We start from the raw sequence: 13423 nt of genomic DNA, 5'->3' as shown, positions 1-13423 counted from the left end.
GTCTTTGCTTCAGACCAGAGATGCTCTGGTGTCTTTGCTTCAGACCAGAGATGCTCTGGTGTCTTCTTTGCTTCAGACCAGAGATGCTCTGGTGTCTTCTTTGCTTCAGACCAGAGATGCTCTGGTGTCTTCTTTGCTTCAGACCAGAGATGCTCTGGTGTCTTCTTTGCTTCAGACCAGAGATGCTCTGGTGTCTTTGCTTCAGACCAGAGATGCTCTGGTGTCTTTGCTTCAGACCAGAGATGCTCTGGTGTCTTCTTTGCTTCAGACCCGAGATGTTCTGGTGTCTTTGCTTCAGACCAGAGATGCTCTGGTGTCTTTGCTTCAGACCAGAGATGCTCTGGTGTCTTCTTTGCTTCAGACCAGAGATGCTCTGGTGTCTTTGCTTCAGACCAGAGATGCTCTGGTGTCTTTGCTTCAGACCAGAGATGTTCTGGTGTCTTCTTTGCTTCAGACCAGAGATGCTCTGGTGTCTTCTTTGCTTCAGACCAGAGATGCTCTGGTGTCTTCTTTGCTTCAGACCAGAGATGCTCTGGTGTCTTCTTTGCTTCAGACCAGAGATGCTCTGGTGTCTTCTTTGCTTCAGACCAGAGATGCTCTGGTGTCTTCTTTGCTTCAGACCAGAGATGCTCTGGTGTCTTCTTTGCTTCAGACCAGAGATGCTCTGGTGTCTTCTTTGCTTCAGACCAGAGATGCTCTGGTGTCTTTGCTTCAGACCAGAGATGCTCTGGTGTCTTTGCTTCAGACCAGAGATGCTCTGGTGTCTTTGCTTCAGACCAGAGATGCTCTGGTGTCTTCTTTGCTTCAGACCAGAGATGCTCTGGTGTCTTCTTTGCTTCAGACCAGAGATGCTCTGGTGTCTTCTTTGCTTCAGACCAGAGATGCTCTGGTGTCTTCTTTGCTTCAGACCAGAGATGCTCTGGTGTCTTCTTTGCTTCAGACATTCATTTCCAATCCCAACCCATGCAGACCAATTAAAACGGCTGAGAGGAGGAGGCCTCGACCAATGGGGAGCTGCTTCCGGCGTGACGACCAATGGCAGCATGGTCAGTGTGACCGGGCGGCCAATCAGCGCCGCGGCCGGAGCTCCGCCAATGGCGGGTCGGACGGTTGGACCAATCAGGGCGGGCGTCCGGTTGCCATGGTGACGCGGCGGGCGCCGGGGGCTGCGGGCGCGGGTGCGGGCGGGAGGGCCGGGCGTCAGGTGAGTGAGTGAAGGCGGGCGGGGGGTCTCGGGGCCCGGTAACGAGTGGGGGGAGGGGGGGGGGGGGTGAGTGCGGCCGGGATCCCCCTCCTCAGCGGCGGGCAGGAGGCCCTTCGGCCCCTCAGGGCGTCGCGTTGCGTTGCGTTGCGTTGCGTTGCGTCGTGTCGCGCCCCGGCCCCCCATAGCAACGCGGCCCGGGGGACTCCTGCCTAGCAACCGGTCACTGACTGACTGTCCCGGTCCAAGCCTGCAGCGTATGGTGCAAAGTCAGCAGCGGCCCTTTACTCCACTCTCCCTGCTAGCCCCCTTTCGCATGCACAATACATAGGGCGGGCAGGGAGTGCACGGGCAGCAGGCGAGCTCACACCACTGACTGTTGCCACGCAACGCCGCCTGGAGGGCACGCCGTGCACTGCAGGCCATCACTGACTCTTACACTTAGTCTTTGCTTAAGGTAGTGTAAGAAAATAACTGCAGATGCTGGTACAAATCGAAGGTATTTATTTCACAAAATGCTGGAGTAACTCAGCGGGTCAGGCAGCATCTCAGGAGAGAAGGAATGGGTGACGTTTCGGGTCGAGACCCTTCTTCAGACTGAAGAAGTTCCTTCCTACACTATCCATTCACCTGCCCGATGTTTTTTAACTGCTATTCTAGTACCTTCCTCACCTGCTTCCTCTAGCAGTGTAAGAAAATAACTGCAGGCGCTGGTACAAATCGAAGGTATTTATTCACAAAATGCTGGAGTAACTCATCAGGTCAGGCAGCATCTCAAGAGAGAAGGAATGGGTGACGTTTCGGGTCGAGACCCGAAGGGGCTCGACCCGAAACGTCACCCATTCCTGAAGACGGGTCTCGACCCGAAACGTCACCCATTCCTTCTCTCCTGAGATGCTGCCTGACCATGCAGCATTTTGTGAGTAAATACTCTTTGCTTAGTCTTCTTCTTCTATTTTATCTTTGGAACTACTTCTGTTGTGGAACAACATTGTCAGTCCCAATGAGAGGGTGGAGCACATAGTCACCAGTTGCCCCAAATACCGGCCACCGAATGGTGAACGAGGTCTGACTGACCTGGCTCGCCTCAACGGAGCTGCAGGTCTCAAAGACATACGACCGAAGAAGAAGAAGAGGGTGTTGCACTTGAATGCTGCGGCTGCACTTTCTTTGCTGCAGCTCGGCTTCCCCCGGCTTCTCCCATCAGCGAGTGTCCGGCTCCCTCCCGGCGCTCCGAGCGTCCCGACACCTCTCCCCGTTCCTGCTGCTCCTCGCCCCTCCAGGCTCGGCGCCCCTGCTCCGCGCCTCACTTCCTGCGGCTCTTCGGCCCCTCCTGCTGGCCCTCCAGCCCCTTCTCCCCGCTCGCCATCTCCGTCAGCCGGTGTCCTCTTCCACTTGGCCGGGGCTCAACACCTCGAGGCTGGGGCCACCGAGCAGAGCCGTGGCCTGGTCCTCCGCCTCAGCTCCCAACGCCCAGCCCGGCTCTCGCTGCTGCTTGGCCTCCGCTGCCGATCGGCCTCTGCCCGGCTCCTCTTCCTCCTCCTCTTCGGACTCAACACTCCGCTCCTCCTGCTCTTCCACTGCCACCTCCTCCAAGCAAGGCCTCCTCGAGTCTTTCCTCCCTGGGCCCTTCGTCCTCAGGCGGGTCGCTGACCTCCAGCACTCACTGCTTCTGCCCCTGCAGATCTCCAGGCCCCTCGGCTCGGGTTCTTCCCGCTGCTCCTCTCCCAGCTCGCTCAACCCCGTCCTTTCCCCCCCCCCCCCCCCCTCCTCCTCCTCCTCTTCTTCGCCCCCGGCAACCGGTCGGCGGCCCTCTGACTCTCGGCCTTGCTCTCCTGCCTCCCTTCTCCCGCCGGCTGGCCAGACGTCTTCCCAGCTGCATCTTGCGTCCGTGGGTTTGGCAGCCCTTCTCCCGGTTCCTCTTTCTCCGCCAGAACTTCCAGCTTCTTCCTCATTTTTTACAGCACAAAAATTGGCCTTTGGCCGTTTTTATTCAAGGTGAGAATGTGCCTGTTGCTTGTGTTACCAGTGTATGCCGGAAGCTGCCATGTCCTCCAGACGGCTTGAGCAACTCCGTGCGTCAAGCACTTTGACTTTACGACCTTACGTGCAATCCCCCTATACCCAGGCTTTGGTCTGGGTTTAATACTCGTTATCCCCATGTATTTCACCAGGGTGGTCGCTGCTTTTTGGAAAATACATCTAGATTGGGTAGAAGAGCAAAGAGGGAGCATGCAGAAATATCAAATTATTTAAGGTAATGACCATAAAATGCATTCTTAACACTGGGTAGTAGTATGCAAATGATAAAACAATAAATTTAACATTTTAATCATACACGTACTCAAAGCATGGAACTGAAGAAGGGTCTCGACCCGAAACGTCACCCGTTCCTTCTCTCCAGAGATGCTGCCTGACCCGCTGAGTTACTCCAGCATTTTGTGTCTACCAAGGAACTGCAGATGTTGGTTTACAACAAAGATAGATACAAAATGCTGGAGGAACTCAGAGGGTCAGACAGCATCTCTGGAGAAAAGGAGTAGGTAATGTTTGGGTCGAGACCCTTCTTCAGACATATTCAGACTGAAAGTATTTATTTCACAAAATGCTGGAGTAACCTAGCAGGTAAGAAAATAACTGCAGATGCTGGTACAAATCGAAGTTATTTATTCACAAAATGCTGCAGTAACTCAGCAGGTCAGGCAGCATCTCAGGAGAGAAGGAATGGGTGACGTTTTGGGTCGAGACCCTTCTTCACACATATTCAGACTGAAATGTCACCTATTCCTTTTCTCCAGTGATGCTGGGCTACTCAAAAGTATACACTTTTTTTTTTTAAACGGAAAATATTGGGCATACCCAGCAGGTCAGACGGTATTTGTGGACTGAGTTTAAAAACAAGGAACTGCAAATGCTGGTTTACACAAAAGGACACAAAGTGTTGGAGTAACTCAGTTGGTCAGGCAGCATCGCTGGGGAACATGGACATGTGACGTTTCACATCTTCAGCCTGTTAACTGAAGATAGCTAGCTGATGCTTCCACTCAGTTTCAGAGTCTGGGACCCAGGCAGTTGAAGGCATGACTATCAGTGGTGGATTACTTTGATTCAGTGATGAGAAAGCAATCAAAATCGGTGGCGTGTAGAGTAGTCGAGAACTTTTTAGATATTGAGGAGAGGGCTTGGAACATGAAGGGATTTGAAAAATTATGTGAGTTAGAATTTTAAGGCAGGGACATTATGTACATAGAAACCAGTGCATTCGTAGTACTGATGGCTGAATAGGAAATGGGTCGATTAGCCTAAGAGTAGCCTTGGTGTGTTACTGTGGTAGAGTTGTAGCCTTGGAGCACCAGAGACCCGGTTCGATCCTGACTACGGGTGTTGGCTGCGCAGAGTTTGTACGTTCTCCTTGTGACTGCGAGGTTTTTTTTCGGGTGCCCCGGTTTCCTCCCACACTCCAAAGACATAGAAACATAGAAAATAGGTGCAGGAGTAGACCATTCGGCCCTTCGAGCCTGCACCGCCATTCAATATGATCATGGCTGATCATCCAGCTCAGTAACCTGTACCTGCCTTCTCTCCATACCCCCTGATCCCTTTAGCCACAAGGGCCACATCTAACTCCCTCTTAAATATAGCCAATGAACTGGCCTCAACTACCTTCTGTGGCAGAGAATTCCACAGACTCACCACTCTCTGTGTGAAGAAATGTTTTCTCATCTCAGTCCTGAAAGACTTCCCCCTTATCCTTAAGCTGTGACCCCTGGTTCTGGACTTCCCCAACATCGGGAACAATCTTCCCGCATCTAGCCTCTCCAACCCCTTAAGAATTTTATATGTTTCTATAAGATCCCCCCTCAGTCTTCTAAATTCCAGCGAGTATATCCAGTCTTTCTTCATATGAAAGTCCTGCCATCCCAGGGATCAATCTGGTGAACCTTCTCTGTACTCCCTCTAAGGCTAGAATGTCTTTCCTCAGATTAGGAGACCAAAACTGTACACAATACTCCAGGTGCGGTCTCACTAGGGCCCTGTACAACTGCAGCAGAACCTCCCTGCTCCTATACTCAAATCCTCTTGCTATGAATGCTAACATACCATTTGCTTTCTTCACTGCCTGCTGCACCTGCACGCTTGCTTTCAATGACTGGTGCACCATGACACCCAGGTCACGTTGCATCTCCCCTTTTCCTAATTGGCCACCATTCAGATAATACTCTGCTTTCCTGTTCTTGCCGCCAAAGTGGATAACCTCACATTTATCCACATTATATTGCATCTGCAAGCATTTGCCCACTCGCCTAATCTATCCAAGTCACTCTGCAGCCTCCTAGCATCCTCCTCGCAGCTAACACTGCCACCCAGCTTCGTGTCATCCGCAAACTTAGAGATGTTGCATTCAATTCCCTCGTCCAAATCATTAATATATATTGTAAATAACTGGGGTCCCAGCACTGAGCCTTGCGGTATCCCACTAGTCACTGCCTCCCATTCCGAAAAGGACCCGTTTATTCCTACTCTTTGCTTCCTGTCCGCCAACCAATTCTCTATCCACATCAATACTGAACCCCCAATACCGTGTGCTTTAAGTTTGTACACCAATCTCCTATGTGGGACCTTGTCGAAGGCCTTCTGAAAGTCCAGATATAACACATCGACTGGTTCTCCCTTATATACTCTACTAGTTACATCCTCGAAAAATTCTATAAGATTCGTCAGACATGATTTGCCTTTCACAGGTTTGTAGGTTAATTGGCTTCAGTAAGTTGTAAAATTGTCTCTAGGGTTAGGATAGTGCGTGTGTACGGGACAGATTGCTGGTCGTTGCGGACTTGTTAGGCTGGTTTATTTCCACGCTGTATCACTGAAGTCTAAAGTAGCAGGGTTATGAAATGCCTCCAGCTTATCAGGGAGGTGTGTTAGAAGTGTGATCAGTCTGAAGAAGGGTCTCGACCTGAAACGTCATCCAATCCTTCTCTCAAGAGATACTGCCTGCCCCACTGCGTTACTCCAGCATTTTGTATCTATCTTCGATTTCAACCAGCATCTGCAGTTCTTTCCTACACATTGCGTTAGGAGTGTGTTTAGAAGCAGAAGTTGTCATTATTTAGACCAGAGAGTTGCACAGGTATTTGGAGGCCTGTTGCTCAAAATGCAACGTAAAATTTTTTTTTTTTAATTACAAATGTTAGAAATCTTAAAACAATGTTCTGAATCTTTACCAAATGTCTGGAAATGGAAGGGACAGATTAATGTTTCAGATGCAAGAAGAAAATGCTTTAACAGAACTGCAAAAGGCATCTAACCCCTTGGCAATTACAAGAGCAGGGTTGAGTAGATCTGTTAGTATGTATTTCTACTGCCTTGTAGTATACTGTACTACAAGCTGTCACTAGAGTAAATGAATGAACATCTAAGAAGGCCACCATTAATCGTGATCATTCGGTGCCTACATTTCCATGTTATTATTTGGACTTTCGGACTAATTGGACTATTTGATGGCTTACCCGAGTGAAAAACCTCTGTATGTGGGGCCTGATGGTGAATGATGGCATGGGATTACTGAATGAGAGCTGAAGTTACAGGACTGACACTTCAAACGGTGTGAACCCTACCCGGTTAATCCACGCAGAGCAACTTGAGTCTGGGAATGCTTGCGTAAACAGGAGACACAAGAAACTAGGGACTCTGGAGCCTTGAGCATAACACACAGTGCTGGAGGAACTCAGCAGGTCGGGAAGCATCTGTGGAGGGATTAACAGGATGTCATTTTGGGGTGGGACCCTTCTTAAGTTTGCTCGAGTAGAGTATACCCAGTCTCAAGAAGGGACCTAACTCAAAATGTAATCTATCCTTTCCCTCCACAGATGCTGCCTGTATGGCAAAATATATTTTTCTGCATTATTCTGACTGGTATTCTCTCTTTCCCTGACTGAAGAAAAGTCCCGACCTGAAACGTCTTCTGTCTGTTCTTTCCACAGATGCTGCCTCACCTGCTGAGCTCCTCCAGCACTTAACCCCTTTGCCATTTCTTTTCTGTAATACTTTTTCTCTTATATAAAGTCACTGCATCTTAAGGGATGAATGCACCCCGAGGCAGGAGTGAATCTGAGGGGGACTCGGCTGAGGAGGAAGCAGAGAATGAAGAAGAGAGCCCAAGTGAGGATACGGAGGATGAACCTGAATCAATTCCAAACAAAGAGAACGTGGTGAGCAGAAACCTGACAAGCCGAGAGTTGCCGCCCTGCGTCAAGTCGCAGAAGGAGCTGGAGGAGCAAGAGGTACTTTACAAACAGCAACTCCAAGCACTCAGACAGAGAAGCAAAGAGTCCGTCATTAAAGAGGAGCCAACCAAGAAGAAAAAGAGGCGGAGGAGAAGGTAGAGGCAGGACTGACGTGTGTGATACATTCACCGTATATTTTTCCCAATGTGGTCTGCAAATCATTTGCCACACTGATCCTACACATTGACAATTCATTCACCTTGAATGAATAATTACATTTGTGTGTGTTCCCTTACTGACCAGCACATCACAGGGTCTCTCTTGCATACACTGACCAGTACATCCAGTGTTGCTGTGGTCATTTTTTAGGTGCCGGAGCTGTCACTGGTGCCAGAGCGGCCGCTGTTAAATTCCCCGCTGATTAAAATTGCCCGCTGTTTATCTTGGCTTTTATTTACAGAGGTGCCAGAGTGGCACCAGTGACAGGCTCCGGCAACACTGCACACCTGAGTACATCACAGAGCCTATATACACACACTGACCAGTACAACACAGAGTCTTTATACACACACACGGACCAGTACATCACAGAGCCTATATACACACACTGACCAGTACAACACAGAGTCTTTATACACACACACGGATCAGTACATCACAGAGCCTATATACACACACTGACCAGTACAACACAGAGTCTTTATACACACACGGACCAGTACATCACAGAGCCTATATACACACACTGACCAGTACAACACAGAGTCTTTATACACACACACGGACCAGTACATCACAGAGCCTATATACGCACACTGACCAGTACAACACAGAGTCTTTCAACAGTTCAACAGTTCAACAGAGCTTTATTTGTCATTCGGTACCAAGGTACCGAACGAAACTACATAGCAGTCACACAAAAAAGAACACAAGACACATAACCCCAACACAAACGTCCATCACAGTGACTCCAAACACCCCCTCACTGTGATGGAGGCAACAAAACTTCCACTCTCTTCCCCACGCCCACGGACAGACAGCTCGTCCCCGACCGACCCGCACAGTCCCCGCAAGGAGATGGAAGTCCCCGCGGCCGAGTCGCACCGGGCGCTGAAACGTCTCGCGGCCGAGCCGGGCGACTGACCAGTACATCACAGAGCCTATATACACACACTGACCAGTACATTACAGAGCCTATATACACACACTGACCAGTACAGCACAGGGTCTTTCTTGCACATACTGACCAGTACATCGCAGAGCCTATATACACACACTGACCAGTACAACACAGGGTCTCTCTCACACACACTGACCAGTGAAGGACTCCTCACATGGATCACTATTTCTCAGTGGTCCTCCCTCGCAGCAACCATTGAAACTCAGCTGGCGTTGTATCCCAGGGATAATGAATCCCGGAACGATTCTTCAGTGGCGCAGCGGGTAGAGCCGCTGCCTCACAGCGCCGGAGACCCGGGTCCGATCCTGACCTGGATCGGATGCTGTCTGTGTGGAGTTTACACATTCTCCCTGTGACCTCGTGGGTTTTCACCGGGGTGCTCCGGTCTCCTCCCACATCCCAAAGACGTGCGGGTTTGTAGGTTAATCGACCTCTGCGAATTGTCCCATGTGTGTTGCGGGTGGGAAAGTGGGATAATCAGAATCAGAATCAGAATAACCGTTATTGTCATCCAAAAAAACAAGTCTTTTGGACAAAATTCCGTTACCCACAGTCCAACAATAAGAGCAATAAAAATAAGCAATAACACACACAGTCACAAACCAACACAAAACAAAAAAACATCCATCACAGTGAGTCTCCTCCAGTCACCTCCTCACTGTGATGGAAGGCCAGAATGTCTTTTCTCTTCCCCTGCCGTCTTCTCCCGCGGTCAGGCTGTTGAAGTTGCCACGTCGGGGCGGTCGGGGCTCCCGACATTGAAGCCCCCGCCGGGCGGAGAAAATCCTGCGACCTGGATGGTGAAAGGTCCATGGAATTAGTGTGAAAGGGTGAGCAATGGTGTGAGCTCTGTGAGCCAAAGGGCCTGTTTCCATGCCGTATATATAAACATAGCACAAAAAGTAAGGAAATTTGTGTTTGGTAGATTATTTCTTTGTTGTAACAATGCTTCTTGGCAATAAATCTTATACCGTTGGAAAGCCTGTTTATTTCCCTTTTAAATGGTGCCACATTTGTAAGGAACATGCATTTGTGGGATGAGCAGCAGAGCTGAGTATATGGGTTGCGCCCATGAAAAATTTGCCAAATCTTCTCTGCCAATGCCAAACAGCTTATTCTGCTGTTGCTATTGACTCTTGTTTTGAGCTTCTGGTACCCCCAGGTGCTGACAAGAATGGGATGCCATTGTTACAACAAAGAAATAATCTACCAAACACAAATTTCCTTACTTTTTGTGCTATGTTTATGTAAACTAAAACTAAACATTACACCGACGTGTCTACCTTGTGGCCACTCCATTGCAGTGTATCTCAGGGTTGTGGGGTTAATATTATTGAAATCATTATTCCTTCTCATTTTGCAGGTGTATTGGAGTCAATCTGATCAACTGCAAGTATGAAAGTGGTAAGTTCTAATGTAATTAAGGAATCAGTGAGTAGGGAAGACTCACTCAGGCATGATCTTTCCCCTCCAGTTTTATTCACTCCCCCTAGGTGGTATTTAGGGTGGGATTCCTCTGGCATCAAGCCCTTCTCTTGTGTCTTGTGTAACTGTACATGAGCGTTGATGGCGCCGCGTGTTGCTTATGCTTTTCAACTTTGGGCCATTTTGTGATTCCTGCCCATTGTGTGTTGCTGATGTCGGGACACAGAGACGGTCTGGCAGAAAATGATCAACTCTCATTAATTCCCAATTCCCTCATTAACCCACAGATGACGATCAGATAAAGAAACATACAACTCGTGTCCCCTAATAGAAACAAGGAAATGCAGATTCCTGCTTTACAAACAAAGGCACAAAGTGCTGGAGTAACTCAGCAGGTCAGGCAGCATCTCTGGACAAAAGGACTAGGTGATTTTTCGGGGGTAGGGGTGTCTGAAGAACTGTTCTGACCTGAAACGTCTCCTACTCCTTTTCGCCAGAGATGCTGCCTGACCTACTGAGTTACTCCAGCATTTAGTTGCATCTTCAATGCAGACTTGTCCAATTTCTAACTATCCAAGATTTGATCCGTGCTCTGTTTTGATAATTTAATCTACTTAGCAAATGTAATAATGACATGCATTTACATTGCTTACAATGCAGAATTATTAAGCTAACTTATAGTTAGTTTCAAGAATATTTTGTCTCCTTAACTCCTTTTCTTTATACTTTACTCTTCTAAATATTTTATTTATCCTTTGTCTTTAATTGCACCTTGTCTTTTCCTAATCCTCTCTTTCCAACTTTGTGTCTTTTCACAGTTGCCACTGCCTCCCTGTCTCTACCTTATGACGATAGTCAATGTCTCTACCCTGTGTTCTAGTCCGCCGTGCAACTCGCCGATATGGACTGAAGGAGGTTGGCGAGGACGAGGAGTGGATATTGTACTGGACGGACACGTCCGTGTCTCATGAAAAGGTCATGGAAATGAAGCGTTTTCAGGTCAGGGCTGAAATAATAATCTTAAGATGAGTGGGAGGCATAGTGGCACAGCGGTAGAGCTGCTGCTTTGCAGTGCCAGGGACCCCGGTTCAATCCTGATTCCGGGTGCTGACTGTACGGAGTTTGTACGTTCTCCCCGTGACCTCGTGGGTTTCATCTGGGTGCTCCGGTTTCCTCCCACAGTCAAAAGATTAACAGGTTTAGATTTTTAGATTTAGAGATACAGGCCCTTCGGCCCACCGGGTCCGTGCCGCCCAGCAATCCCCGCACACTAACACTATCCTACACCCACTAGGGACAATTTTTACATTTGCCCAGCCAATTAACCTACATGCCTGTACGTCTTTGGAGGTTTGTTAATTGGCAATTGTCCCTACGGCAGTGCTAGTATACAGGGTGATTGTTGGTCAGTGGGCCAAAGGGCCTTTTTCCACCCTGTATCTCTAAAGTCTAAAGTGGTGTAAACACACTACAGAACGGAAGCCTCGTGCCCTTAAGTCTGTCTCTCCACCTTCCCTTTGATCTTTGCTCAGAGAATTAAAACTAGACCATGGTCTGGGCTCAGATAGTTTAGAGATACAGCGTGAAAACAGGCCCTTCGGCCCACCAAGTCGGCACCGACCAGCGATCCTCACACATTAACACTATCCTACACACTCTAGGGACAATTTTACATTTATACCCAAGCCAATTAACATACAAACCTGCACGTCTTTGGAGTGTGGGAGGAAGCTGAAGATCTTGGAGAAATCACATGCAGTCACAGGGAGAATGTACAAACTCCGTACAGACAGCACCTGTAGTCGGGATCGAACCTGGGTCTCCAGCGCTGTCAGGCAACAACTCTACCACTGCGCCACCATGCCACTTAGCTCAGATCGTAGCTGATTTCTTCCCAGTCTTTCCAGCTCTGAATTTCCTTTATGTTTTCATTCCGTGTTACGTGGTGGGTGCAGCCTTTGATAGTTTTCTTTCTAATGTTTTCATCTCTGCAGAAAATTAATCATTTTCCAGGAATGAGTGAGATTTGCAGGAAGGATCTATTGGCCCGGAATTTGAACAGGATGTTGAAACTCTTCCCCAAGGAATATAACATCTTCCCCCGCACATGGTGTTTACCTGCCGAGTGAGTGCTCTTAAAATTAAGTGTAGGTACAGTGCAAAAAGATAATGCTCTGTGGTTGTTTCATTAAAAAAAGGGCTTGTATTTTTACTTGGAGTCTCATCACATTTCTCTGGAATCCTACAGCACCTCACAGGCAACAGTGCATTGGAGGCATATTCATCATATCATATCATATCATATATATACAGCGCGGAAACAGGCCTTTTCGGCCCACCAAGTCCGCGCCGCCCAGCGATCCCCGTACATTAACACTATCCTACACCCACTAGGGACAATTTTTTACATTTACCCAGCCAATTAACCTACAAACCTGTACGTCTTTGGAGTGTGGGAGGAAACCGAAGAACCGAATATTCACCTTTGTTATTTGGGTGAGCGCTCTGTAAGGTCCCACAGGCAGTGACCACTTAAACTATAGTTCATTGGTATTAATTATTATTTTTTTAGATTTAGAGATACAGCGCAGAAACAGGCCCTTCGGCACACCGGGTCCGCGCCGCCCAACGATCCCCGCACACTAACACTAATGTTACACACCCACTGGGGACAATTTTTACATTTGCCCAGCCAATTAACCTACAAACCTGCACGTCTTTGGAGTGTGGGAGGAAACCGAAGATCTCGGAGAAAACCCACGTAGGTCACGGGGAGATCGTACAAACTCCGTACAGTACAGTGTCGCGGTTACCGGTGTTCAAAATGAAGCAGATAACACGGAGAATTCTTCAAGAAGTTAAAAGCCTTTATTTGCAAAGGCCGGAACAATCAGGATGTCAACCATCTGACTGCCCACTTAGTACACCGGGCAGTCTATGTTTATAGGATTATTCCAAACCTTATCTTCTTTACATTACCTCATACCCACACTCCTTTCTTCAGTCATTCATTTCTTTGTAGTCACCCGTCTGTCCCGCCACCATTAAATCTCATTTAGTAATATATCCTTATCTCAATGCTCACATCCCTTCATACTTCGCCTCCCCTATTTCCTGCTAGTCCATCCCTCACATCCATCCATCCATCACCCCAAGGCCTATGTCTTTCCTTATCTCTTCTCTTGCCACCATTAAATCCTACTCATTGATGAATGTCTGCATCTCTTCACATTCTGCCACCCTTATCGTCTAGGCTAAAGCAAAGGTAAAGGCTAAAGCAAAGGAGTGTTATGTTACAGACACGTGTCAAGGGTAAGGAATGTCTAGAGCGCCTTAATTAGTTGGAGGTTAACAGCACCCGTAGTCAGGATCGAACCTGAGTCTCCGGCG

At 48.3% G+C, this 13423-nt stretch overlaps 1 protein-coding gene across 3 annotated transcripts in view; it reads left to right on the top strand.

Annotated features, from left to right (window-relative positions):
• The first annotated feature begins 3372 nt into the window (after positions 1-3372).
• Positions 3373-13423, top strand: part of LOC144610831 (tubulin polyglutamylase TTLL13-like) — a 47040-nt gene continuing 36989 nt past the window's right edge. The window contains exons 1-5 of one of the 3 annotated variants that reach the window (XM_078429761.1): positions 3373-3458; positions 7268-7583; positions 9972-10012; positions 10914-11032; positions 12028-12158. In XM_078429761.1, the coding sequence (XP_078285887.1) occupies positions 7285-7583; positions 9972-10012; positions 10914-11032; positions 12028-12158 (590 nt within the window). In that variant the 5' untranslated portion in view covers positions 3373-3458; positions 7268-7284. Of the gene's footprint in view, positions 3459-7267; positions 7584-9971; positions 10013-10851; positions 11033-12027; positions 12159-13423 lie in introns of those variants that run through there. The other 2 variants (XM_078429763.1, XM_078429762.1) reach the window with 2 other exon arrangements.

The sequence above is a fragment of the Rhinoraja longicauda genome, chromosome 38 (assembly GCF_053455715.1).
Source record: "Rhinoraja longicauda isolate Sanriku21f chromosome 38, sRhiLon1.1, whole genome shotgun sequence".
Classification (NCBI taxonomy): Eukaryota; Metazoa; Chordata; class Chondrichthyes; order Rajiformes; family Arhynchobatidae; genus Rhinoraja; species Rhinoraja longicauda.
This window is presented reverse-complemented; position numbering and strand designations above follow the sequence as displayed.